This window comes from Chelonoidis abingdonii, chromosome 6 (genome assembly GCF_003597395.2).
Source record: "Chelonoidis abingdonii isolate Lonesome George chromosome 6, CheloAbing_2.0, whole genome shotgun sequence".
Lineage (NCBI taxonomy): Eukaryota > Metazoa > Chordata > Testudines > Testudinidae > Chelonoidis > Chelonoidis abingdonii.
In genome coordinates, this window is record NC_133774.1 from 22,362,517 (window position 1) to 22,389,951 (window position 27,435).

The window sequence follows — 27,435 nt, forward strand, 5'->3', positions numbered from 1 at the left end:
CTAAAGTGATATTGCATTGTGTGAGTAAGGTATTTAGACAAAAAGCATGCCAAAAGATTCCTTCACTCCTGTAATAGTCACATTCTTATTCTCATCAGGGGATAATGCTTTTTTCAACTTTTCACATCTCATCTTCCACAAGGAAGACAGCCTACCAGGCATATTTCAACCTCCCAGTTTACACCCACATCCAGCCAATTATAAACCCACTTCAAGACAATCTGAAACCTTCTTCTCCCCCAGGCACATGTCCTGAACTGACATTTGTGATGCAGCTGGGAATGGCTGAAGAATATGCAGCTCTCACGACATTTTGTAGTTCAGAACTATTCTTTTGCCCTAGTGGAAATATACTTCAGATGTTTAGAGTTGCTGCTCATTTGCACTCACTGCTTTGATAGATCTGTTCTTTTGTCCTGTGGAAGCAGCAGGGCAGAGGAAAGTAATGAGGTGACAGGAAATGATTTTTTGCTTTTTATTATGATCGATCAAGGCCAAGTGCCCCCTTTCTCTCTCTCTCTCATTCTCTCTCTCCCTGCTCCCAACTCCAAGTAAATTTCCTTTATGCATGGAATATGAGGGAGAATGGTGAGCTAACGAGTTGATTGGCATGGAGCAGATTGCAGCTGCTCCACTACCATTACTGCAGCCTATTTTTTTTTTTTTTAATTCAAAGTTTTCTGTACATGACTTTTCTGTTTGAGGTTTTACAGTCATAAGGATGGTGAGGAAGGCTTTGTTTGATGTCTTCTGGCTGTACCCCTGTCTTAAGGCTGGTAGAAATGAAAGCTTTCGGGTCTGGTGCCACTAGTTAAAAGGGTTGGCTTTAAAGAATTTCCCTTACATTTTTGCACCCGTGCCAGTTTGTGCTGTGTTTCCTTCAAGTGTATAAGCTAAGCAGAGTCTAGCTGGGTAAGTTCTTGAATGGGAGACTTTCCAGACCCACCTCAGTGTTATGCATGTTGATGGTAATTCAGTATAGGGCACACTTTTGAGTTAGTATCATAAGAACATAAGAACAGCCATACTGGGTCAAACTAAAGGTCCATTTAGCCGAGCATACTGTCTTCCGACAGTGGCCAAAGCCAGGTGCCCCAGAGGAAATGAACAGAACAGGTAATATCAAGTGATTGATCCCCTGTCACCCATTCCCAGCTTCTCGCAAATAGAGGTTGGGACACCATCCCTTCCCATTTCAGCTCTTAGTCAATGATGGACAAATCCTCCAGGAACTTATCTAGTTCTTTTTTTAATCCTGTTACTGTCTTGGCCTTTACAACATCCTCTGGCAAGGAGTTCCACAGGTTGACTGTATTGTGTAGAAAAAATACTTCTTTTTTGGTTTTTAAACCAGCTGCCCATTAATTTCATTTGGTGACCCCTAGTTGTTATGTTTAGAGAAGAAGTAAATAACACTTCATTTACTTTTTCCACACCAGTCATGATTTTATACACCTCCATCATATTCCCCCTTAGTTGTCTCTTTTTCCAAGCTGAAAAATCCCAGTCATATTAATCTCTCCTCATTCCGAAGTTGTCCCATACCCCTAATAATTTTTGTTGCCCTCTTCTGCACTTTTTCCAATTCCAATTTTTTTTTGAGATGGGGTGACCACCTCTGCATACAGTAGTCAAGATGTGGGTGTACCAGGGTTTTATATAAAGGCAATATGATATTTTCTGTCTTATTATCTATCCCTTTCTTAATGATTCCCAACATTCTGTTAGCTTTTTTGACTGCCCCTGCACACTGAGTGGATGTTTTCAAAGAACTATCCACAATGACTCCAAGATTTCTTTCTTGAGTGGTAACAGTAATTTAGACCCCATCATTTTATATGTATAGCTGGATATAGGTTTTCCAATGTGCATTACTTTGCATTTATCAACATTGAATTTCATCTGCATTTTGTTGCCCAGTCACCCAGTTTTGAGAGATCCTTTTGCTCTTGCAGTCTGCCTGGGACTTTAACTATCTTGAGTAGTTTTGTATCATCTGCAATTTTGCCACCTCACTGTTTACCCTTTTTCCAGATCATTTATGAATATGTTGAATAGGACTGGTCCCAGTACAGACCCCTGGGGACACCACTATTTACCTCTCTCCATTCTGAAAACTGACCATTTATTCCTACCCTTTGTTTCCTATCTTTTAACCAGTTACCAATCCATGAGAACCTTCCCTCTTATCCCATGACAGCTTACTTTGCTTAAGAGCCTTTGGTGAGGGACCTTGTCAAAGGCTTTCTGAAAATCTAAGTACACTATATCCACTGGATCCCCTTGTCCACATGCTTGTTGACCCCTCCTCAAAGAATTCTAGTAGATTGGTGAGGCATGATTTCCCTTTACAAAAACCATGTTGACTCTTCCCCAACAAATTATGTTCATCTATGTGTCTGACAATTTTGTTCTTTACTATAGTTTCAACCAGTTTGCCTGGTACTGAAGTCAGGCTTACTGGCCTGTAATTGCCGGGATCACCTCTGGAGCCCTTTTTAAAAATTGTGTCACATTAGCTATCCTCCAGTCATTTGGTACAGAAGCTGATTTAAATGATAGGTTACAGACTACAGTTAGTAGTTCTGCAATTTCACATTTGAGTTCCTTCAGAACTCTTGGGTGAATACCATCTGGTCCTGGTGACTTATTACTGTTTAGTTTATCAATTTGTTCCAAAACCTCCTCTAATGACACCTCAATCTGGGACAGTTCCTCAGATTTGTCACCTAAAAAGAATGGCTCAGGTTTGGGAATCTCCCTCACATCCTCAGCCATGAAGACCGATGCAAAGAATTCATTTAGTTTCTCTGCAATGGCCTTATCATCCTTGAGTGCTCCTTTAGCATCTCGATGTCCAGTGGCCCCACTGGTTGTTTAGCAGGCTTCCTGCTTCTGATGTACTTAAAAAATTAAATTGCTATTAGTTTTTGAGTCTTCGGCTAGCTATTCTTCACATTCTTTTTTGGCCTTCCTAATTATATGTTTACACTTCATTTGCCAGAGTTTATGCTCCTTTCTATTTTCCTCACTAGGATTTAACTTCCACTTTCTAAAGGATGCCTTTTTGTCTCTCATGCTCCAATACGTCTGTTAGTCTATAAGATGCCACAGGACTCTTTGCTGTTTTTGTCTCTCACTGGTTCTTTTACTTAGTTGTTTAGCCATGGTGGCACTTTTTTTGTTCTATTACTATGTTTTTTAATTTGGGGCATACATTTAAGTTGAGCCTCTATTATGGTATCTTTAAAAAGTTTCCATGCAGCTTGCAGGGATTTCGGTTTTGCACTGTACCTTTTAATTTCTGTTTAACTAACTTTCTCATTTTTGTGTAGTTCCCATTTCTGAAATTAAATGCTGCAGTGCTGGGCTGCTGTGGTGTTTTCCCCACCACAGGGATGTTAAATTTCATTATATTATGGTCACTATTACCAAGTGGTTCAGCTATATTCATACCTTGGAGTAAAGAATTTGCCTCTCTGGTGGGTTCCAGGACTAGCTGCTCCAAGAAGCAGTCATTTAAGGTGTCAAGAAGCTTTATCTCTGCATACTATCCTGAGGGGACATGAACCCAGTCAATATGGCGATAGTTGAAATCCCCCATTATTATTGAGGTTTTTTTTATTTTTACAGCCTCGCTAATCTCCCTGAGCATTTCACCATCCTGGTCAGGTGGTCAGTAATATATCCCTACTGCTATATTCTTATTATGAGAGCATAAAATTACTATCCATAGAGATTCTATGGTACACTTGCGTTCATTTAAGATTTTTACTTCATTTGAGTCTATGCTTTCTTTCACATATAGTGCCACTCTTCCACCAGCACGACCTGTTCTGTCCTTCCGATCTATTTTGTACCCTGGTATTACTGTGTCCCACTGATTATCCTCCTTCCACCAAGTTTCTGTGATGCCTGTTATATCAATATCCTCATTCAACATGACACACTCTAGTTCATCCATCTTGTTATTTAGACTTCTAGCATTTCTATATGAGCACTTTTGAAAACTTGTCACTTTTTAGCTGTTTGCCATTATGTATGTAATTGAATGGGACTCTTTTTTTTTTTTTTTATTTGACCATTTCTTATCAGATCCTACCCCTATTTTATCATCTTCCATCCTCTCCTCCTTACTAGGACATAAAGAATCTCCATTAATAGATCCTCCCCAAAGGGATCTGTTGCCCCCTGGTATGGAGTTTTGGTGGGAGAGTGGAGAAAGACTGCACTGTGGAGCTACTGTTTTTTTTACTGAGCTGTGTCAGAGAGGTCATGACTGCCTGCAGTGGAGTTAGCTTCTACTTGATTTCATTTGGCTTTGTCATTTTCTGTAGAAAAATTTCTAGAATCTCAAGAGGGGACTTGTTTAAATATTTATAAACGCAAATAAATGAATTTATTCTCAAAGATCTTATGTCATTTCCCATAAAGGTGCTGTCAGATTCAAACTCTAATTATTTTCTTCCAACCTCAATTCCATCTTATATTTTTAGCTTTTCATTTCTGTTCTAAAATTATTCCGTGATGTTGCTGTGGACCGTCACCCAGCAAATACGTTCTTCTCCAGAGGTGTCTGCGCTCTAGTGGTGATTCACGTGAACCCTATATATTATACAGTGTCACTTAATTCCCTCTTAGGGTGTTGTGAGCTAATTTAATTTATAAAATGCTTTAAAATACCTGGAATAAAGGAGTTATACAAGTGCACATTATTTGTATTATTATTAACATTAGTAATTTTAAATTTTATAATCATTCTTATTGGCACACCTACAATCCAAAAGTTTGGTTCTTACATGTAGGGCTCTTAAGAGAATTTCAGGCCTGGGAATATCCAAAACTGATGGATTTCAATACCCAAACTGTATTTTTCTCAATTCCCATTTCCTACCCTTCTTCTTTCCTTCTAGTCTTTGAAGTTGCAAAAAGTTACCTTACAAAAGTATGTATCTTTCAAAGACCTGTGCTAGTAATGAGTTCTGACCAATCTAGTATATCATTTTGGGAACTCTCCATGCTGATATCATGCTTCTGCCTATATGGACAAAAAGCCTCATCTGTGTTAATTGCGCCACTCTCCATTCTGCACTAGTTGGAGCACAAAGAGCACCCATCACAAATCTCAGTTTTGTCAGCACATAATGATGTGCTCTCAGGGCCATTTTAAGGGGCTTTGCCTTTTTTTTTTTTTTTTTTTTTTTTTTTTTTTTTTAATAGTATTAAACTTCTCTTTACCTTCTGTAAAAGGGAGATAAGAGTACTTCCTGTTAAAGTCTGTTGAAGTCTTTACTAAGACATTCATTAACATCAGTGGGCTTGGATCAGGAATTTCCCTACACTGAAGAGCTTGCAATCTATTTTCCTGTACTGCTTGTACACCTCAGTTCCTCAGTCTCAGTTGGGGCTTTTAGGTGCTATGACAAATAATTAAAAATAATTTAAAAGACCTTATGAGGACACCTGTGCCTTCCTAATATGACACTTAGCCCTGAGAATCCGTCCTGCTTTTTTCTTTTCTTACCGTTTTTCAGGTGTTCTTTCACCGTTTCCGTTGCTAGTACCAGAAAAAAGAGGATTGTGTAGTGGTTAGAGCAGAAGATTAAGATCAAATGAAATGATGCTGTGAAATCCTGGGTCTCAAATTACCTATCTGTAATATGGGGATAATACCTCCTGAGGAGGAGGTTAAGATTTTATACTCCTAAAGTGTTTTCGGGTCCTCAGTTGAAAGTTGTTGTGTTGGTGCAAGGGTTATTTGCAATATATATATATTTAGAGCAAATCACAATTGACTAAGAAACCATGTTTTTAAACTGCTGGGTATTCTTAATTAACATTTTAGGGGTTACAGTATGTCGGATTGCATGATGTATTCAATTATGAGTATTTATAATTTTCTCTTTCAGGCTGTTCCCTATTCCAGAGAGTTCAAACAGAAATATGATTATTTCAGGAAGAAGTTAAAGAAACCAGTGAGTAATTGTCTGTCCTGTGTTGGAGCCAATTGCCTTAGGGTAGGAAAACAACAATTGACTGCCCAAGAACAGATAAGCAGTGCTGCACTCTATTACTGTACATTTGCCAGTTTTCGCTGCTCGTCTTACCACAGCTAGCTGAATATGAACTAATTGACTGAAACTTTTCTGTATGGATCAAAAACGCTTTCGGTCTCAACCAAAACTGATATGCAGCCCTCGAGGCTCAAGTTTTCATTTAAAAATGGACAATTAAAGCAATGAGGCAAGAAAGAAGCAGCAACAACTTAATATCACCTCGGAGTTGATGCTAATTGGCATGTGTGAGGACGTGCTCAGATGAAAATCCAAGACTTGAATGGGCATGAGGACTGAGACTGCCCTCGAACCTCAGAGCAATCTGTCCAAGAGCATGGTCACAGGAAATTGGCAGAGCAGTGGGGAAGTTGGTGCTGTTGCCACTTCTGGTATATTGGGTCTGTGAACAAAGAGGACTTCAGTCATTCAACATCTTTCACCAGCACTAAAAATCACTTAATGGAAATAAGAGATGAGCGCTCAATGCTAACTTGTCTGTGGTGTTGATTGGCTCAATAAGGACTTTAAAGTTTTGGTAGCCATAACCAAACAGATTACAGGGGGCCCTTAGGCATTCTTTTACTATATATTGATATCTCCTTACCTTTGCATCCAAATCTGTGAGGGCTGCTGCTTTCACTGTATTAAAATGCAGCACTTCACAGGCACCAGATAGCAATTGGCTTTTTGCTGCATTAAACAATGTACTTGGCAGTAAAAATGTTTGCTTCAAACCCATCTTAGCAGGAAAACTAGACATTTTTGTGGTTCTCTCCTGTCACTTTTCTGTTCATCCCACCTTCTTTTCATTCCGCTTATTTCACACACATTCTTACTACTTCTTTGCTTTTTTGCTATTTTTCTTTTTCTATTGACTAATTTTCCTTAATATGCAGAATAGAATGGAAACCTTTGAGCCATTACAGTGGAGCTGGCCCAGACTTATATGTGAAAGTAGTTGAAAATTTCTAGACACAATAGCAGGCTGACATCTTGTTGGGGGAGGAAGCTCTGGAAAACAGGGTGCCGGAGAGACCTTTGATTACTTAGCTGGGTTACTCATTGCTCTATGCTGTCATCTTAATACTGCCAGCAATGGCGTGTAGGCTATGCATTCAGACTGACTTTTCTTCTTTCATGTAGGCTGATATACCAAACAGATTTGAGATGAAACTACACAGAAACAATATTTTTGAGGAATCCTATAGAAGAATCATGTCTGTGAAGAGGTCTGATGTACTAAAAGCCAGACTCTGGATTGAATTTGAGTCAGAAAAAGGACTTGATTATGGAGGCGTGGCTAGAGAATGGTTCTTCCTGTTGTCTAAGGAGATGTTTAATCCTTATTATGGTCTCTTTGAATATTCAGCAACGTAAGTGTCCATTAAAATATTTCCATTGTAAGTGATCCAGATTAGTATTTGGATAGAAAAGAAAAGTTATGTAGTAGAGCCCTTAGATTTTCCTTCAGGCTGTTCTTTTAAGTTCTTTAAGCAAGACCAGTGTAAAATGATCTCTATACTGTGGTTTGTTACTTATTCCATGTTCAGGAAACTGCTGCTGTGATCTATTTAGCAACTTTCATTGTTCTGTAAATATTCCACATTGTTTTGCAGGGCAGTGTACTGTATGCATTTGTGCAACTAGCAGTAGTGAAAGGAATGGGGCAAGAGAAGGGGCTCTTTTTATGCCAATCCCAATATGGTGCATGGTTGTTGCTGGTTTAAAGTTCTCGGGTTGGAGTTGAAATTCAGGTCTCATGGGCCAACTTCTTGTTTGCACTAACTATCCTTTACACAACTCGGGCACTGTAAATGGGCCTTAAAGTGGGAGTGAATTACATTTACACTCATTGTAAGGCCCGTTTCTTGCCAGAGCAGTGCAAATGAGAAGCTGTCCCTTGTGCTCAAATTGCCTTTGTGTAATGTAATGTTATGTACTTAACTACTAATATAGTGGTTAAAGATTGATTTGTTTATTGCAGGCAGTGCTTTCTGTGTTTGGTGTCAGTATCGAGTTCACTACTTTTTTCCAACAGAAGTGTTGAGTAGACTGTAAAGGAGATAAACTGTATAAACAAGAAATTCCTTATTCTGTGCATCAGCTTCTCTTTTCTTTTTAAACAAGTGCACAACTTGCAAAGTAACCTTCTATTTTTATGTATACAGAAGCACAAGGTTGTAAAATATGACTAGTTCAAAGTGTTTGTGCTTTACTGAATTTTGCCGCAGAAGCATTTTTGCCTTTGAAAAGGTCCTTTTCATTCATTGGCTATATGCAACAATGCATGAATATTTTAAACTAAAACTATTTAAGTTTTAGATTCAATTTGGCAGAAAAATAAGTAACAAGAAATTCCACTGAAGTGAGAATTGTCATTAAAAACAGGAATAAGAAATCATTACAGGCGACATTTTTAATCTGTGCTGCCCGGGAGCTTATTCCCCCCCCCCCCCCACATTTTGGTAATAAAGTGAATTTAGAATTCATTGCTGGGAAATATCCATATTTCCATAGTCACTTACCTGTTAGTTGAGTTACACGAGTCCCCATTGCTGTGTGCGATCACATTACCGTTTAAAACTCATTGCAAGATATACTTCAGGCTGAAGAATATACACTAGAGTTAGCATTCTGTCCAATGGGTTTTGTGGGTTTTTTATAATCCATTGTCCATATTGCAAATTTGGCAAGTACTCCAAGCTTAATATTAGAATCTGTATTGTTCAGAGGCAGAATTGCCCTGACTATGACTCCAGGTGCTGGAATTTGGCAGGGGAGACAAGGACTGACTTGCACACCTGAGGATCTCCTTGTAATTCCACTTTTAATTTCCACTCCGTCACTCGTTTTTTGTTATTTTTGTTTTTTTAAGTTTCTCACTCACAGCAACTTTGCCTGGATGAAAGGGGACTATGCAAGCTCTTTTTCTGAGCCAGTCAGGATATGTCTACACTGCAGTGAAAGCCCAAATTAAGCGGACTCGAAATAAGTTGACCCATGTTAGGGAAACCTGGGCGGTGAACCATCTACGCCTTTATTTTAGACCTATTTAGACTTTTTCTCACCCGTGCTTGAAACCATAGCGCTTATGAGATCCACACTCAGTGCACAGACCTGAGGACAAAGTAACATAATTAGAGTCCTACTCTTCTTCTCCTCATTTTCCCCACAATTGGCTGCTATAGCCCTAGAACTGTGGTGCATTGTGGGAAATCTTTAAACTGCTCACATGCAGCGAAGCAGCTGCTTTTGCAAAAGTCTTAATCGATTTTGCAAACCGGGAGGCTCTCTGATTAATGTGCTTGCAGATCGGTGATCAGAGAGCTGGTGTCATTTGCAAAGAGGGTTTGCATCTGTTTTCAAATAGTGTGATTTCAGATTGTTCAGAAGAGAGGATAACGAAATTGATATCATGGAATTGAAGATACTTTCCAGCTGATGCTGGGACCCAGTGCAAGCGTGGGCCTGCATCTACACTGAGCTCTATTGCTTTGCAGACCCAGGGTCACCCTGGGTTAGGTAATAGTAGTTGTAACAAAAGGGGGTTAGGCTTCAAGCCCAGGCTTAATCATGGAGTTTACATTGCAGTGGTAGACATACCCTTAGTGCTGTTAATATGCCTGCAAGAGGACATACCTAGAGAGAGTCATATTAAGTGCTCTCTGGGTGAAAGTGCTTCTGTTGAAGTCAATAGAACTTTTACCATTAACTTCAATAGAGCCAAGCTTTCACCCTGTCTTCCCCAAGGATCTGGTGTAATATTTTTTACTTTTGTCAGCCAATGTCAGCCAGGACTCACATTGTGAACAGCCACATGGCAAAGGTCATGTGATCATTGGGTTTATTGTAGCAATCTATTATTTTCTGTTCATGCTTCATCATTTTACAGCTCTCCTCTTGTTTGTCCTTGTGCCCTTCTTTTCCCCCAGTATACAAACTGGGTGAAAGAAGATTGCCCCTTCATTCTAGAGCTTGCTGTGGTGAGCAATGGCCCGTCTCTGTTAAGTTTTTTTTAAAAAATTAGACATTTATATGAATAAGAATAGTATTGGCTGTTAAGCAACAGGTATGGTAAAATTACGGCAGCAGCAATCCTTGTGCTTCGTGGCATGAGCTGATCACCCACTCTTCAGAACACAGACTATGTCCATTTCTGTATTTGCACATGTCTCAGTTTGATCATCTAGTGAAGGCTGTAGAGGTATTAAATATTTAATAAAAATAACATTTTTCCTGTGGTAAAGTGGTGCATAGTGGAGAATAGGGTGTAATGCCTTTCTCACCTATCCTGCACTGGCCACACCTGGAGACAGATACCACACACCTGGCAATATCAGTCATGTCTGCTTTGGTAATTCTTACATTCCTAACAATACAGTTTAGACTCCCTCACCCCGGTTAGCTATCCAAAAATTACAGCATCTAAGGCACACAAATTAAAATACCAAGCTACTTGATTGCAGAAGAAAATAGATGACCCAGAGTCAAATCACTTATTAATGTATCTGATGTCAGCTACTTGATTATTTAAAAAGGTTTTTTTCTCTCTCTCCCTCTTCCTCCCCCCCGCCCCCTAAAAAAAGGGACAACTATACCCTTCAGATTAATCCCAATTCAGGTCTTTGTAATGAAGATCATCTGTCCTATTTCACATTTATTGGACGAGTTGCTGGCCTGGCAGTGTTTCATGGGAAGCTATTAGATGGTGAGTTTAAATAATAATAATAAATGTTGTTATGGCATGTGTAATTTTTACTGACTTTTACTCCTGTGAGCCCTTGCAGAGCCAGTGTTGCTAAAGGAGAGTGAGCTGCATTCTGTTCCTGTTTGTGCATCACCTACAGAATTTCTTCCTGTGTTTAAATCAGCCACAGCTGAAGGCAGTGAGGTTGCATAAGTGTCATTGAGGATATAATTTGATCTGTAGAGTCTTTATTACTAGTATGGTGTGAGAGAGAGATATTCCAGGTTGACCTTGGGATTCTGAAATAAGCATGCAGTTACAAAGATGACTCTTTCTAAACGGAGTCCATTTTATCTGGAGTCCCTAAGGCACAATAAACCATGCAACCTCACAATGTCATTTTTATAGTCCCTTTGCAGAGCAGAATGGCACCTCGTCAGTTGGGAGCTCAACCTTTGGACCTAAATTCTCCAGACTTTTACATCTCTTTCACATTGTAGCTCCATTGGTAGTTACACTGCCATAAATCTGTTGCCATGGAGTGGAGAACTGGTCCTTTTGTGCTTACAGAAAAGATGAGAAAGTTGTGTTAACTTAAGCGCAATTGTATCTGCATTAACAGAGGGGAATTTCTTTGCCATTGGCAAGCTAAAGTGCTATGACACTATTTTAAACCTGAACAGATCTATTCTATGCCTTGACTATGGTGAGTAGAGCAGAATAGAGGAGGTTACACACTCTTTCCTCCACTGCCTGGATGATTTTATCCTTTAACAAATTAATAATTGGAATTGCTTCAAGCTACATCATAGCCCCGAGGCAATCTATAATACTGAGGTTTTGGAATTAATTGATTAAAATCAACATTAACAAGTCACTGGGACCCGATGGCATTCACCCAAGAGTTCTGAAAGAACTCAAATGTGAAGTTGCGGAACTATTAACTAAGGTTTATAACCTGTTCTTTAAATCAGCTTTGGTACCCAATGACTGGAAGTTAGCTAATGTAATGCCAATATTTAAAAAGGACTCTAGAGGTGATCCCGGCAATTACAGACCGCTAAGTCTAACGTTGGTACCAGGCAAATTAGTCCAAACAATAGTTAAGAATAAAATTGTCAAACACATAGAAAAATATAAACTGTTGAGCGATAGTCAAGATGATTTCTGTAAAGGGAAATCTTGTCTTACTAATCTGTTAGAGTTCTTTGAAGGGGTCAACAAACATGTGGAACAAGGGGGATCAGTGGACATAGTGCTACTTAAGATTTCCAGAAAGCTTGACAAGTCCCTCACAAAGAGCTGTTACGTAAATTAAGCTGTCAGGATAAAAGGGAGGTTCCTTTCACTTTGACTGAGAACTGGAGCTTTAAAAGAAGAGAACCAAAGTTAGGATTAATGATAAATTTCTCAGAATGGAGAGGGTAACTAGTGTGTTCCCCTAAGGTCCCAGTTCTAGGACCATCCTATTCAAATTCTATTCATAAATGATCTGGAGAAAGGGGTAACAGTGAATGAAAGTTCTGCGATGATACTAAACAAATACTCAAGATAGATTAGACCAAAGCAGATTGTGGAAAAACTTCAAAAGATCTTCACAAAACTAAGTGTTTGGGCAACAAAATGGCAAATGAAATTTAATGGTGGATAAATAGTAGGTTGATGCACATTCGGAAAAATAACCCCAACATACATACAAGGATGATGGGGGCTAATTTACCTACAAAAAGTCAGGAAAAAGATCTTGGGTCATCGTGATAGTTCTCTTGAAGATTGTCCAGGCAGTGTGCCGAGACGGTTCAAAAAGCAAACAGGATGTTAGGATAATTAAAAAAGGCGATACGAGAATAAGCTAATGAGAATTATTGCCCTATATATAAATACCATGATATGCCCACATTCTTAATACTGTGACAGATGTGGTCTTCTCACCTCAACAAAGTATTCGAAGCACTAAAAAGGTTCAGAAAAGAGCACACTAAAATAGATTAGGGATTTGAGAGAGCGTCCCATATGAGAAAGATTTAAAGAGGCTTAAGACCCTCGTTGGAAGGGTGATAACGGGGGGATATGGTAGAGGTGTATAAATCATGAGTGAGTTTGAGAAAGGCGATAAGAAAAAGTTATTTACTTATTCCCATAAAACAGAACTAGGGTCACCAAATGTATTTAATAAGGCAGCAGGTTGTTTTCAAAACAAATAAAGGAGTGTTCTTCACACAGCGCACAGTCAACTTGTGGAACTCCTTACCTGAGGAGGTGTGAAAGGTGGAGGGACTATAACAGTGTTAAAAGAGAACTGGATACATTCATGGTGGTTAAGTCCGATTAATGGCTATATAGCCAGGATGAGGTAGGAATGGTGCCCCTAGCCTCTGTTTGTCAGAGGATGGAGATGGAGCAGGAGATGAGATCACTTGATTCATTCGCCTGTTAGCTTCACTCCTCTGGGGCGGGCACCTGCATTGGCCACTGTCGTAGACAGATATGGGCTGGATGGACCTTTGCGTCTGACCCGGGGTACGCCTGTTCTTATTCTTATGAAAAGATGGGTTTTCTGTGCACTGATGTGCTGGATACTAGTGCTGTTTCTACTCCATTTCTCCACGACAGGACTCGTGTAAGATATGACAGTGACGTGGGATGCTGGCGTGGATTGTGTGCGGCGAGGGCAGGGATAGTGACAGTTTATAACCCAGTAACAAGGCAACTTCCCTGGACCTGTCAGTACATCATAAGTGTGGTTGCTACCATTATTAAGGTAATTAAACAGTTATGTAAGTGTGCAAATTCTATTTAATCTTTACAGGATTTCCTTTTACAAGCTCAAATCCCCTTCCATCTCTGCTTCATTCTGTTTGTGAGTTAAGGTAGGGGAGCTTTATAAGATGATGCTGGGGAAACAAATAACGCTGAAAGACATGGAGTCAGTGGTAAGTGAACACTTAAAAAATTATTAGTGTTAAGAGAGACAAGGTGGGTGAGGAAATATCTGTTATTGGATCAACTTCTGTTGGTGAAAGAGATAAGCTTTTGCACTCCACAGAGCTCTTCTTCAGGTCTGGCTCTTTGAGCTCAAAAGTTCTCTGTCTTTCACCAACACCAGCTGGTCCAATAAAAGATATTCCCTCACCCACCTTGTCGCTCTCATATTCTGGGGCCAAAACAGCTACAATAACACTGCAAATAACTTCTAAGTGTTGTCAGTTACATGAGTTTCTTCTCTGGTGAAATTTTATAAAAGCTAATACTGCTAATAAATGACATGGTGGCAAACAAGTTAGAGCGGTGAGAACTTGGGGAACGTTTCTTTTTTTGTAGTAAAGGTACTTTTGAATTATCTCCCAAGATAGTGATTTTAGGGGTAATGCAATTAAAATTATGGGGGAAAATAGGTCGATTAGAAAAACAACTTGAGGTGATTTTTTGTTTTCTTAATTTTGCTGTAGACTTTCTGCTTCTTCCTTTTCCTTCCCAAACTAAGCAGAGCAATGGGCAGGCGATATAGAACCACAGAAAAGTATGGCTGGAAGGGACCTTGAGAGGCCATCAAGTCCAGTCCCCTGTGATGAGACCAGATCAAATAAACCTAGACCAGCCCTGACAGGTTTTAGTCCCACTTGTTCTGAAAAACCTCCAGTAATGGGGATTCCACAGCCCCCTTTGGCAGCCTCTTCTACAGCTTAACTACTCTTATAGTTAGAAAGATTTTCCTAATATCGCATCTATATCTCCCTTGCTTCAGATTAAGCCCACTACTACTTGACCTATCTTCAGTAGACATGGAGGGCAATTGGTCACCATCCTCCTAACATTTTTGAAGATGATCAGGTCTCTCCTCAGTTGTCTTTTTTCAATTGTCCTTTCCTCATAGGTCATGTTTCCTAAGCCTTTTTATCATTTTTGTTGCTCTTTTCCGGGGTCTCGACAGTTTATCCACACCATTCGTAAAGAGGGGCACCGGCAATTGGACACAATACTCTGGCTGAGGTCTAACCCCAGTGATGACTAGAGCAGGACAATTACGTCTGTGACTTACATTATTACTGAGGGAATTCTGTGCCAAAAAAATAAAAATTTTGCAAAATTTTGCATAATGTCAACAAATCTGTGGAGGACCTAGTATGGCCGTGGGGAGCACAGGCCGCAGAGGTGGGAGATCACTCTGCAAGCCCCCCGCACCATCCCCCAACACAGACTTGGGTGAGGCTGCGCCTGACCCTGACAAAGCGCAATGGCTGGGCCTGTCCCAGAAACACCCCAGGCCCTGCCCCTCTACACCAGGTGTACCAAGATAGTAAGTGAGAGGGACAGAATCTCAAATGAAACCCCAGCCCTGGCCCCCGATCCAGGTATGGAAAGGCAAGCTCAGCCTGGCAGGATCCCAGTATGTAGGGCAGTGGGGGGTCCAGGTGCTGGGGGAGAGCACCTGGGGGAGATGCCTGGGCTCAGCTGGTTAGGGTTCAGTGGGATGGGGGTCCAGGTGTGGGGACCTCAGGGTGTCCGGGTGCAGGAGGGGTGGGGCTCAGTGGGGTGGAGCTTCGAGTCCGGGGAGCTCGGTGAGGGGTGGTCTGGGTACAGGGATGGGGGTCCGGATGCAGGGGATGAGGCTTGGTGTGGGGGGTTCTGGGTGCAGGAGGGTGCAGCTCAGCAGGGGGGATCTGGGAATGGGGGTCTGGATGCCTGAGGGTTGGCGGATGGGAGAGCAGCTCCCCATACAGTGACTCCTCCCTCCACATTTGAGTAGAAATGGGGGGCAGGAGGCTGTGGGGAGAGGTGCAGCCATGGGAGGTTTCTGGGAGTGGGTCTTGACCCAGCCCCAGCTGCTCCTTGAAGGGGAAGAATAAATTCTGTCTGCCCCTGCCACCAGCCCAGCCAGGACTAAACTCTATTCTGACCTGATTCTGAGTTGTTAAACTTTTCGCTTACCTTTTTTGCTGCTTGTAATTGGAAACCTTAATTTTTGATCACCTTTGCTGGTGCTGTTTTCACTATTTGTTTTGTGGTGTTCTCTCCTGTTGGCTCACTCTTTAATTGTAAATCTAATAGAAGTTGAAGACATGAGCCCTTCAGGAAATGGTGGGAATCTAGTAGTTGGTGGATTTTTTCAACTCAATAAAGCAAATTAATACGTTGGCAACAACTTTTCCTTGGAATGAAATGATACTACTGGGCTATTAGAGAGCATTTTAATTTGATTTATTTTTGTATAAGTAACACAGTCATGAGTGTGAACAGAGAAAATGTAGTATTCAGGAATAATGTAAATCAGGGGAAGGCAACCTATGGCACGTGCGCCGAAGGCAGGACACAAGCTGATTTTCAGTGGCACTCTCACTGCCCGGGTCCTGGCCACCAGTCCAGGAGGCTCTGCATTTTAATTTAATTTTAAATGAAATTTCTTAAACATTTTAAAAACCTTATTTACTTTACATACAACAATAGTTTAGTTATATATTATAGACTAGTAGAAAGAGACCTTCTAAAACTTTAAAATGTATTACTGGCATGCGAAACCTTAAATTAGAGTGAATAAATGAACACTCGGCACACCACTTCTGAAAGGTTGCTGACCCCTGATGTAAATTAATAATGCAGACTATGTGATTTCCACTTTATTATAGCTGTACCAAAATGAAAAGGAAGACTGTACAATCAGATAAGAAATGTGAGAGATTGCAATCCATTTTAATTATTTCTAGAGCTCTAATTTCAGATTACTGGTTTTTATGTTTATAGAATGTAGCATATAATGGCAAGTAAACAATAATGTACGCATTTTCAAAGAGTGCTTACTTGTAACCTGTTCTGTTACTACAGGATAGTGAATATTATAACTCTTTGAAATGGATCCTGGAAAATGACCCTACGGAGCTGGATCTCATGTTTTGCATAGATGAGGAAAACTTTGGACAAGTATGTATCGGTTACTAAAAAAGAAAACAAAGATTTCAAACTTCTTTCCTTCTTCTTTACTTGTCAGTTACTGCCAAACATTCACTAATGCTGGGCAGTATATGTGGTTTGGGAACTTAATTGGAACTTTCAAGTGTTAATGGTCAGTACTGCCAACTGCCATGCAGGGCTCAGATCCTGGACTCCTTTCTCCAGGGGTCAGCTAAGACTATGGGAAAGTTCCATAAGTAAGTTTGTTCAGGCCCAGTGGCCAGGTCTCTAAATAGCAATCCTCTCAGTGAGGTGAACTACAAACAGTATGGGAAGCAGTGGTGTGCATAAGCTTCCCTAACACTCTGCTAGAAAAGTTCCTCAGCTTTTGATCTGGAGGGACCACCTCTGGCGTGAAAGAGTAGGTGTCTTCATGCCTGATGCAGACTTTGGCCTCTGCGATCAGACTGCCAGTTAAGGTGCCAAGTGAAGATAGGATTTGTTTTTTTGTTTGTTTTTTACTATATAGACACTACTGAAAATGATCTAGGTCAGGAACAACTAACTTATTAACGAGGAAGCTGGTAGCAAATGCTATTTTTACGTTGCCAAACATTCTCCATTATAAAAGATTTTTGTGACATTTTTTGTTGGAAGCTCTTGCACTGCCTCTGTTTGCAGCAGGCCTTTGATATTCGCAGGGGGACCCACCCTGAGGCTACCAAGGTGCCTTTTCTTTGTCCCATGAAATTCTGTTAAGCCTTTGCTGTGAAACTGTTAAAAATCACTATTTCCTCTCTCTGACTTACATTTGTCAGGAAAACTTTGGCAGCTTGCCAGAGTAACTAAACACCACAAATGTTCTAAAGCAGTGGTCCCCAAACCTTTCACTCACACTCCCCCCCCCCCCCCCCCCCAGCTCTGGGAGAGGGGAAAGTGTGGACAGGGGTAACAGGGCCAAGGGTGGGGCCACAGCTGCAGGAGGGTCTGGGGTTGGGGCAGAGAACAAAGCCACAGCCAGGGGTCAAGGCTGGCACCGGGAGTGGAGCCAAGGCTGGAACCGGGAACAGAGCCATGGCCATTCCACAGCCTATTCCCTCCTCTCCTTCCCCTTGGGTCACCACAAAGGCCAGAGCTCCCCCATTGCCCAGACGGGTGCAGATGGCTGGAGAGAGACTCAGGCCAGGGTCCTCCCAGCTACACCCTGCATCCCATATAGGCTCTGGGAGAGCTACATAAGGCAGGAACTTCCTCAACTCCTGGGTGGTGGGGTAAAGAGAGATACAGGCCAGGTTGGGCATCCATTTTTTTCTTTCCCCCCCCTCCACCTTTTTCCCCACCTGACTACCGCTAGTCCCACCATCTGGCCAGCAGTCCATCTCTCTCAGGTGCCTCTCCTGGGGCCAGCCAGTAGATTTGCTCTCTCCATGTCATTTGGGAGTGGTGGAGGGGTGGCATTGCCTGATTTGCCTCTTGTCACCGCCTTTCTGCAATGGTAGAACTGAAAACATTCCCCTTTCTTCTGGTCTACTACTTTCCCTCTCAGCTTTGAGACTGATAGATCCCCCACATTAATGCAGAGAGATCCCCCAGGTAGCAGTGGCACGTACAGGAGTATTTCCAGTCTTACTGCAGTAGGCTGGGATTAGGAATGGTAAATAAGGAATTTTAAAAGGAAGGATATTTCTTGCTTTCCCAAAAAGGTATAAATGGAAGCAGGTGATTGGTAAGGGAGTATGGGACCTGTTATGGGAATGAGGAATCACAGCTCAGCCACAGACTGAAGGAAACTCACACCTAGACAAAAAGTGTACAGCTCCTCTTGCAGAAAATTAAAAGCCTTTAGAAGGTAGCGTACGTGTTAGATGATACAATAGCCCAAATTTTCTCCAAGTTGATTTCACCGTATTGCACTGAAATGCTCGGAGGAACTAGGATCCTGGAGAATCTCTTTGTGTAAGGGACTGAATGAAATCCTTAAGGAAGTTGTGTATGCCAGAGAGGGAGACATCTTTGCTTCCTGAATTTGCTGTTGTCCTTGATATTTTTATTCTATATAAATAGCGCAAAAATATGCAAGAAGTGAAGAACAATAATAAAGTTTCAAACATCTGTTCTTTCTCCTTTATTAAACAACAGGGGCAGGATTTTGATAGTTCTTACTAACAAGGCAGGAAATCCATGGGATGGCTATTATCAATATGTAAAGTGCTGGGGAGCCTCCTTTCAATAACAGAAAATTGAAGGACCTGTGCTACATTCAGAGCCCATAATAGCTCTGAGATATTGTTTGTCGTTGTCTAAATGTGATGTGGCTTCTGGTGATGAGAAAGAAACAAACAACAAAATCCTGCCTCTTCTTGGATGCCATTATTTGTGGCTGAGATCTGAATATCTTTATCCCCTTTCACCAGGAGACTAAAGCTGTTCTTTTATTTGTGATTTTCCTTTTTTGTCTTCTCTGACTTTCAGTTATTGCATAGCTGTGAGGCTCTGTGTATGTCTGTCCCATACTGATCATAGTTTTTATTAAATCTCGCTTTTCCCTCCGCATCATTTTACTAGGTACTTAGTTTATTATTGTTGTCCCCAGTTACTGGGGACTTCTGAAATGAAAATGCTGAGAGTGAAACACAAGGTTGTACCTAACATGGGCTAGATTCACTCCATGGGTTCCACCAGTGCAGCTAGACTTCAGGATTTGACAGTAGAAATTGCCAGGAGCAGAATACGAGCTTAAAGCAATCAGTGCCTTTCATCCTTTGGGCTTGGCTACACTTGCAAGTTGCAGCGCTGGTGAGGGGGTTACAGCGCTGCAACTTACTCGGTGTCCTCACTTACAAAGCTCAGCCAGCGCTGCAACTCCCTGGCTGCAGCGCTGGCTGTACTCCTGGTCTGCTACGGGTGTAGCGAATCCAGCGCTGGTGATGCAGCGCTGCTCATCAGGTGTGGACACTCACCAGCGCTGTTATTGGCCTCCAGGGTATTAAGAGGTATCCCAGAATTCCTGTCTACAACAAACCGGAAGGTACTCCCCGGAGCTACCAAACACAGCTGCTCTTTGCTCCAGCGAGCGAGCCGAGCCGAGGCTTTGGAATGTTCACAGCTGTTTGCTTGAGGAGACAAACAGCACGGTGGGGGGGAGGGAGTCCCTCGGAGAAGCTGCTTATCTGGTCTGAAGCCTTTTTACATTTAAGAGTGATTGAGAGAGGGGTGGGGGAAATGGCCAGAATTTGCAAGGCAGGGAGCTCACAGTGTCTGCTCCAAAAATCCGCTCTCTCTGTCTCCCCGACGCTCCCTGTCACACTCCACCCCACCCCCCTCTTTTGAAAAGCACGTTGCAGCCACTTGAATGCTGGGATAGCTGCCCACAATGCACCACTCCCAACAGCGCTGCAAATGCTGCAAATGTGGCCACACTGCAGCGCTGGTAGCTGTGAGTGTGGCCACACTGCAGCGCTGTTCCTACACAGCTGTACGACCACAGCTGTAACTCCCAGCGCTGCACATTTCCAAGTGTAGCCATACCCCCAGTCTCCCTTAAAATGAATCCTAGACCAAGTGCACATCCTGCACTGCAGGAGTGAATCAAAGCTTATGTTTGCACTGTAGGTGTAGTCACACATTCTGACTAAATGCCTAGAGTCCAGTTCCAGCATAACGTGAACTCGGACGAATACTTTAGAGGGTTCTCTCAGGGACTTGTTTGGCTGTTCCCAATTGTTGGTCAGGATTCTGGAGAGACTAGCATGAAGACATTGTATTCACCTTCGTGACAAATATGCTGTTTTTGTTTTGGGGTTTTTTTTTCCTTTGCAGCTGCTGCTAAAGGGCATATGTTGTTTGACAGCTCGTCTTGTGCTCAATCTGCCATTCCATTCTTTAGTTAAAAGATCCCATTTTCTGGCTTATGCAGTAATCATCCAGAGTAATTTTTGTTGAATTCCTGCTTGTCAATTTTATTTTCCTCAGATCGTTGTTTGCATCTTTTAGTTTACTGTAAATGTTGGCATTTCTTGTTTTAAAGGCTCTACCAATGAGTAAGTGGCAAACAAATACAGTAAATGGGTTTCAGTCTTGCTCCTTTTTCCCCCATCTAGGTTACCTCACTTTCTAGCAGAACTATATAATCATCAGAAACGTTCTTTAGAATTCTGTCCTTGTGGTTTTTGTGCTTAACAAAATCTTCTAACAATTCTGCCTGCTTTGTGGTGGTGCCGTTTTTCAAATCAAAGTTTCTCTGGTTATTATGCTGTCTGGTAACTTTTAAAATTCTTCAAAATATTTGTCTAGATCTTCAGATAGCTGTTCCGCATTTTGCCAAAACTGTAACATGTTCATTAGCCAAATGATTCTTCATACTCTGACCTAGTGTTCTGATCGTGTCCCTCCTGCTAAACAATTCAGTATTAATCAACCACTAAAGGAGATTTCATTTGTAGTGGGCTCCTCAGATCTGCATAGATGCCAGGGGCACCCTCTGGCCATGGCACCATGTCAAATGGGAGGCTCCATTTAAAAGGAGCATACAGCCTGGGCTTCATTTTCCTCACCTAAGCTCCACAGGGAATGATGTGTGTCACCCACCAGTCAGATTTCACCCTTTTAGCGACCCCAGTCATGTGAAATACCCCTCCCCCCAAATACAGAATCTAGAGAAGGGGAGATGGAGCCATGGAAGTGAATGATATCCCCTTTTCTGCATGGGAAGAGGGGACATTCGTGAATGGAGAAGGAAGGAGAATGACCCAGACTCCGGTGTGGTAGTGGGCAGTTCAGGAGGTGTAGAGGGTAAACATGCCACCTTTATACCCCCCAGTCCTGTTTCCTTCACAAACTGGAGTAGATCCTAGCATAAGTTAAAGCAACCCATATCTGTCTTATGTCTAGCTGCCATGACCCCAGCGTTATTTTCCTTTGCCACTGGACACTACTCCCTGTACTACCCAGGGGTTTGCCCATGCTGGAGAAATACTACCCCAGCCAGTTAAGTTGACACTGTAGCAGCTTTATGTTGCTGGAAGATAGCCACCGTAGCAAGCTTGTTGTCCCAGGTGTTGTGAGGTGGTAATCCAAAAATTGCTTCACAGTCAGTCTGAGTTCTTGACTCAACAAACTCTCTTTTCCCTGTTGAGCATTGTTAATTTAATTCTTTACCGGTTGAATAGTAAACACAAAATGCACCCCGGCCTCCTCACTTAATGAAATACAGTGCATAATTCAAGCTCATATGTGACTATACAGCAATCTGTCCTAATGATGCCAGCTTTAAATATGAAACATCTTGACGCTCAGTATAAAAGCCTCATTAGCTATTTTAACATTAGTTACTTTTTAACATACATTGAAAACTATAGAGAGCTTAATTATTAGAAAATAGTTTAACAGATACTTACGTAATAACTCTCTTCTAATGAACTTTCAACACACTATTCAAAGATAGTAGATCTTAAAGATATATTTCCTGAAATAATTCCATGTTTTGTTTTTGTCTTTTAAAATACAGACATATCAAGTTGATTTGAAGCCAAATGGGTCAGAAATCATGGTAACAAATGAAAACAAAAGGGAATATATTGAGTATGTATATACTTTATTGTGTTTAATTTATAAGTCTAACAAACCACAGTAGCATGCTTTTGGGAATTTAACCCGCTAAGATATTACAGTGTGTAGCATAAACTCTGCAGACAACTGATCATTAAATAGAAAAATCCTTTTTACTAACATGGCTTGTCTGAGTATTAGTGTTTTGCTGGTTTGAATTTTATCATTTTTAATCACTGTAAAAAGTACAACCAAGATTAATCACCCTAATGCATGGAATGTATTAAAAGCCATCTTGATGTTGTGGCAGGTGGTACTTTCAAGACTGGGTATCTATTTATTCTGGGTTTTGCCATTATTAATACTATAGGGTATAAATTCTAAACCAAAAGGAAGTCCAGATCTAAACACTATCATCTGAAGTCAAATTTACTGTGGATGGAAATGGATATTAGACTAGATAGTCTATCCAATTAAGATACAACTAATAAGCAAATAGTAAAGCTCTAATTAATCTATTACAAGCACGCATAAACAAAACTCTTTTTTTATTTATGTAGTATTTTATAACTTTTTGTTCAGCATTCTGGTCATGATTCAGCAAGATGCATGAGAGTTAGGCACATGCTTAAGTAACATACAGAATTGGAACCTGTAAAAGGTTTTTTATTTTATATTGTTTACAGTTTTCCAGTGTACTGACTGACTCTTATGGGGAAAGCATTAGATATTCTAATTTCTTCTCTGTTTTATGAATTCTTTTCTGTTCTTCATATCTAAAATATATCTACAAGCCTAATTGATTGAAGACATGTTTTTTCCTGACTATTGTGTTTGCAGACTCACAAAATCAGGTGCCATAAACATTTTTTTTCTCTTTCTTCTTAATACTGAACAATAAAGAAAAGCTCCTTGAAAATCTAGGGCAATGTTGTGAAAGTTTGCACAACTGAATTCTGCTTGCACCAAGGTATTTCCTGTATTGACTCACACATTTAAGTTATTCTCAGAGATGAGGAAGTGTACAAGTAAAAGCTACCCATTCCACATTTCCTGGTTGTGTACTCGTTATATGGAAATTAATTAGCATATCTGGAAAAAAAAATCCTTTCATAAAATTCCATAGGGATTCCCCCCTCACTCCTCCCAGTACATAGAAATAATTTGTATTCTCCATTACACTAACAATATTCAAGCTAATATGTATGAAAATATAAACTACACCTTCGTCTTCCTCATCTTCTGTACCCACAAAAAAAGAAAACAAACCAATAGCTGCTCACAAGCCTGCCTGATAACTAAAATGTACCTCTTAAACAAACCCTATATTAATTATATGTTCACAATAATCAAGAGAGTGTGTTTGTGAATGCAGGGCAAGAATGAGGAAGGAATTGGAATTATAAAGTGTTATTCAAAAAGACACAATGTTAATTCAGAAGTGATTTAGTATTGTAGTACAAGCAGCATAAATGCTTGAGTTTCTGTACACCTTGGTGGCAGTATAGATTGTTTAAATATAGTAGTGGCTATTGTTTGCAGACTATTTAATTCATTTTACAGTCCTTCCTAGGAGATGCTGATGCTCAGTGTTCTTATTAAATCAAAAAACAAAAAATCCTTCCCGAAAACTGAATTCCTTGTTTTATCACAGGTGGATGTATCAGTGCTATTGTTTGTAGATATAATCTCTGCATAAATTCACTTAATCTGTAGAAAATTGTTAAAAGTTCCAAACTCTCATTCTTTTGGTCCTAAATCACACTCAGATGAACTCTATTTTAATGAATTGTTTGACTCTTCCTAAATACTCTTATAAAACTACTCCAGTGTTCTAAAGTAATAACCCCCAGTACAATGCATACCTTCTCTTGACCACTCATATAGTAAAATGCAGTAGTAATTTTTCTAATGGTACCGTGGTATGCAATCATAATCGTAATCCAGATTTCAGTCACAAAACAAGTAGTGCTAGAAAGTTTATAATGGAAATTCAGGCTGTAGGCAAAACTTTCAGAAGTTTTGCTTTTTAACTGAATTAATGGGATGACTTACTATCCCAAATTCACTTTATATGCGTAAAACATACAAGCTAACACTTTTAAAAAATGGGTGCCTGAAGTTAGGACCTTAAATCCATATTTAAGTATCTAAATGAGTCAGTAACTTCCACTGGCTTCACTGGGAACTCCTGGATGTTTCAGTGCTTTTGAAAGACCATTTCTTTAGGTGCCTAAAAAATAAGGATAAATAATTTGAGTCTACCTTGAAGGCCCCATTTTTTAAAAAACTTAGTTTTCTAGGCTATTGCAATCAGAGACCAAGTTGTTTCACCATGTTCTGCTTTAAAATAAATTTAATCTCCATAGGAACAAAAAGATTAATTTCATTTAACTTCTGCACTTTTACTGCAAACCTCCTAATGATGTGGAAGGGTCATATCTAAAGATTTTTAAACATATGTCCAAAGCCATTTAAATGTAAGCTATCCATTGGAATTACTTTTTTATGCTCATTGGTGATTTTTTTCTCACCACCTCATGTCTTCTCGTGGAAGTTTGAGCAGTTAATGAAGAGATGCACATATTCATATGCTCAGTAGACATCCAAACTCAAGCATAAATTGGAAGCATTTTTCCCTTCGTTTGCTCAGTTTATTTTATATCCGTGTTTGGTGAATGATTACTGAAGCTACAAATGAGAAATTGAAAACATTAGAATAGGTGAGCTCTTTAAGCATTCTGTTTATATCTTCTAATAAAAGTGTTTTTGTTTATCTGCTATAGCTTAGTCATCCAGTGGAGGTTTGTAAACAGAGTTCAGAAACAAATGAACGCTTTCTTGGAGGTAAGCTTCATTAGTTGTTTTCTGCCAGATAATCTTTTCAATTTATTGTGGTAGAGCAAGATTCATCTTTTTTGCATGGACTCGTCAGGCCTCAAATTTATGGATGGGAAATCTTGCAGTATCCCAAAATTCCAGTGTTTAGAAAAAATTAGTAAAATCCTGAAAACGTTTTTATGGCTCCTCTCCTGTAATACTCTTTCTCTTTCACCTTAAAAGATTCACAAGGCTTTAAAATTAAGCAACATGAACTTCTAACTGATGATCCTAACATTACCTTTCTATTATGACCACCAACTACATTCCATTCGCAAAACCCCTGTCCTCCCTAGCCAGCAGTGATTACTTCTGTGCCATGCTGCCCTGCAACCACAGATCCTGGAACCCAGTGATCCACAGATCCTACCTTTAATTCTCCCTTGTGTGTTACAAATTTCATTGCAGTTCTATCCATTGCTGCACATTTTTCAGGCTCTGGCTTCTAGAAAATTATAAGGATTGCTGTTGCAGAGCACCAAAATCCAAGTGTCTGGCTTCAGTCAGTTCTTCCCTCCCATTAATTCACTAACTAGAATAATTTTGTTCTTAGTCTTATGGAAACCACATAGTGGTTTGGGTTTTAGAAGATGACAGAAATTCTACTCACCATAGGCCTGTTGAACTGAAAAATCCTTGTCTTAAAAAAATAAATAAATAAAATCTCCATGCCACAATATAATATTCACCATCTGGTATGGAAGTGTATGTTCATGTTGAGGAAGTTTGCTCTAAAATTAAGAAATGTCAGCCAAACAAAAACCAGATACTATACATCTGTTTCTGAGAAGACATTAGTTTTGTTTTGTTTTTCTTTCAGGGATTCACAGAACTCCTTCCTATAGACTTGATTAAAATTTTTGATGAAAATGAGTTGGAGGTTAGTAGCTTTACATGACTTTGTTTTGTGGACAGTAGATCAGTACTGCATATTCTTAGAAATGCTAGATTCTGGAGCAGGGCCGGCTCTAGCCATTTTGCCGCCCCAAGCACGGCAGCACGCTGCGGGGGGGCGCTCTGCCGCTTGCCAGTCCCGCGGCTCCGGTGGATCTCCTGCCGGCGTTCCTGCGGAGGGTCCGCTGGTCCCGCAGCTCCGGTGGACCTCCCGCAGGCGTGCCTGCGGATGCTCCACCAGAGCTGCGGGACCAGCGGACCCTCCACAGGAACATCGGCGGGAGGTCCACTGGAGTCGCCTGCCACCCTCCCAGCAACCGGCAGAGCGCCCTCCGCGGCATTCCGCCCCAAGCACGCACTTGGCGCGCTGTGGCCTGGAGCTGGCCCTGTTCTGGAGTGAATGGTGTGTGAATGGATTTGAAGGAACAGGTAGATTTCTCTCTAATTATTTGGTCTAGTTTAGTTGAACGTGTGTTTTATATCATCATGATCTAGAGTGGAGAGATATGCTTTTCATTAAATGGTGGGGGGGGCAAACATGTTTGCACAGACTGAGCTAGGTCCTTAAGCATGTTCAGAACTTGCTGATTCAGCGACAGATGTGGTCCCTGTCTTGTTGAGCATACATACTAATGACGTTCATCTTAGTAGAGTTCACAGGTCAACATTTTCCAGGAACTCTACTAGAGATAGGAGAGCTTCCCTTTGTATTTGTATAAGCACTGCCTACCAGTTTAAAGGAAAAAAGAACATGAGTACTTGTGGCACCTTAGAGACTAAGGTGCGACAAGTACTCTTGTTCTTTTTGCGGATACAGACTAACACAGCTTGTACTCTGAAACCAGTTTAAAAGGAGACAGCGGAGGGAGGGGTTAGCACTGTTTGTGTAGGTATTGTGTTTTCCTTTGTGCACCATTTTCTATTAACATCCTAACAATTACATCCATACTTAGTTATTAATGTGTGGCCTTGGAGATGTTGATGTTAACGACTGGAGACAACACACAATCTACAAGAATGGTTACTGCCCAAATCATCCTGTCATCCAGTGGTACTGGAAGGTAATACTATTTACCCCACTCTTCTCATGATCTTTCTGTTTCTGAGATGAATGGTGCACTGTATGATGTACATTTTGGTATGAAGTCTGGGTTTTTTCTCCATGAAAACACCAAACAGTTATCTTCTCCACACACCAGATAATAACTACCATCCTTCTTTTGTTGATTGACAGAGTTCAACATATTCGTTAATGATCTGGAAAAGGGGATGAACAGTACAGTGGCAATGTTTGCAAATGATACACAATTATTCAAGATAGTTAAGTCCAAAGCAGACTGCTTGTACTGTCACCCTGTTTAGCAGGCTACCAGGTCTGAATGTGTGTGGTTTTTTGTTTTATCTTTTTGTGCTCTGCTCTCTTCTATGCCTTGAAATTTTTTTTCCAATGTTGATGTTTCAGCTCTCCACATATTTGTATACTGT

The 27,435-nt window shown here is 40.7% G+C and overlaps 1 protein-coding gene across 1 annotated transcript in view; it reads left to right on the forward strand.

Annotated features, from left to right (window-relative positions):
* The window catches only part of NEDD4L (NEDD4 like E3 ubiquitin protein ligase), a 413,015-nt gene that overhangs the window by 374,922 nt on the left and 10,658 nt on the right, over window positions 1-27,435 (forward strand). Inside the window, exons 20-28 of the mRNA XM_075067477.1 lie at window positions 5,910-5,975; window positions 7,200-7,429; window positions 10,643-10,764; window positions 13,609-13,676; window positions 16,564-16,659; window positions 22,136-22,209; window positions 24,963-25,023; window positions 25,877-25,936; window positions 26,904-27,011. Of these exons, the coding sequence (XP_074923578.1) occupies window positions 5,910-5,975; window positions 7,200-7,429; window positions 10,643-10,764; window positions 13,609-13,676; window positions 16,564-16,659; window positions 22,136-22,209; window positions 24,963-25,023; window positions 25,877-25,936; window positions 26,904-27,011 (885 nt within the window). The remainder of the gene's footprint in view (window positions 1-5,909; window positions 5,976-7,199; window positions 7,430-10,642; window positions 10,765-13,608; window positions 13,677-16,563; window positions 16,660-22,135; window positions 22,210-24,962; window positions 25,024-25,876; window positions 25,937-26,903; window positions 27,012-27,435) is intronic.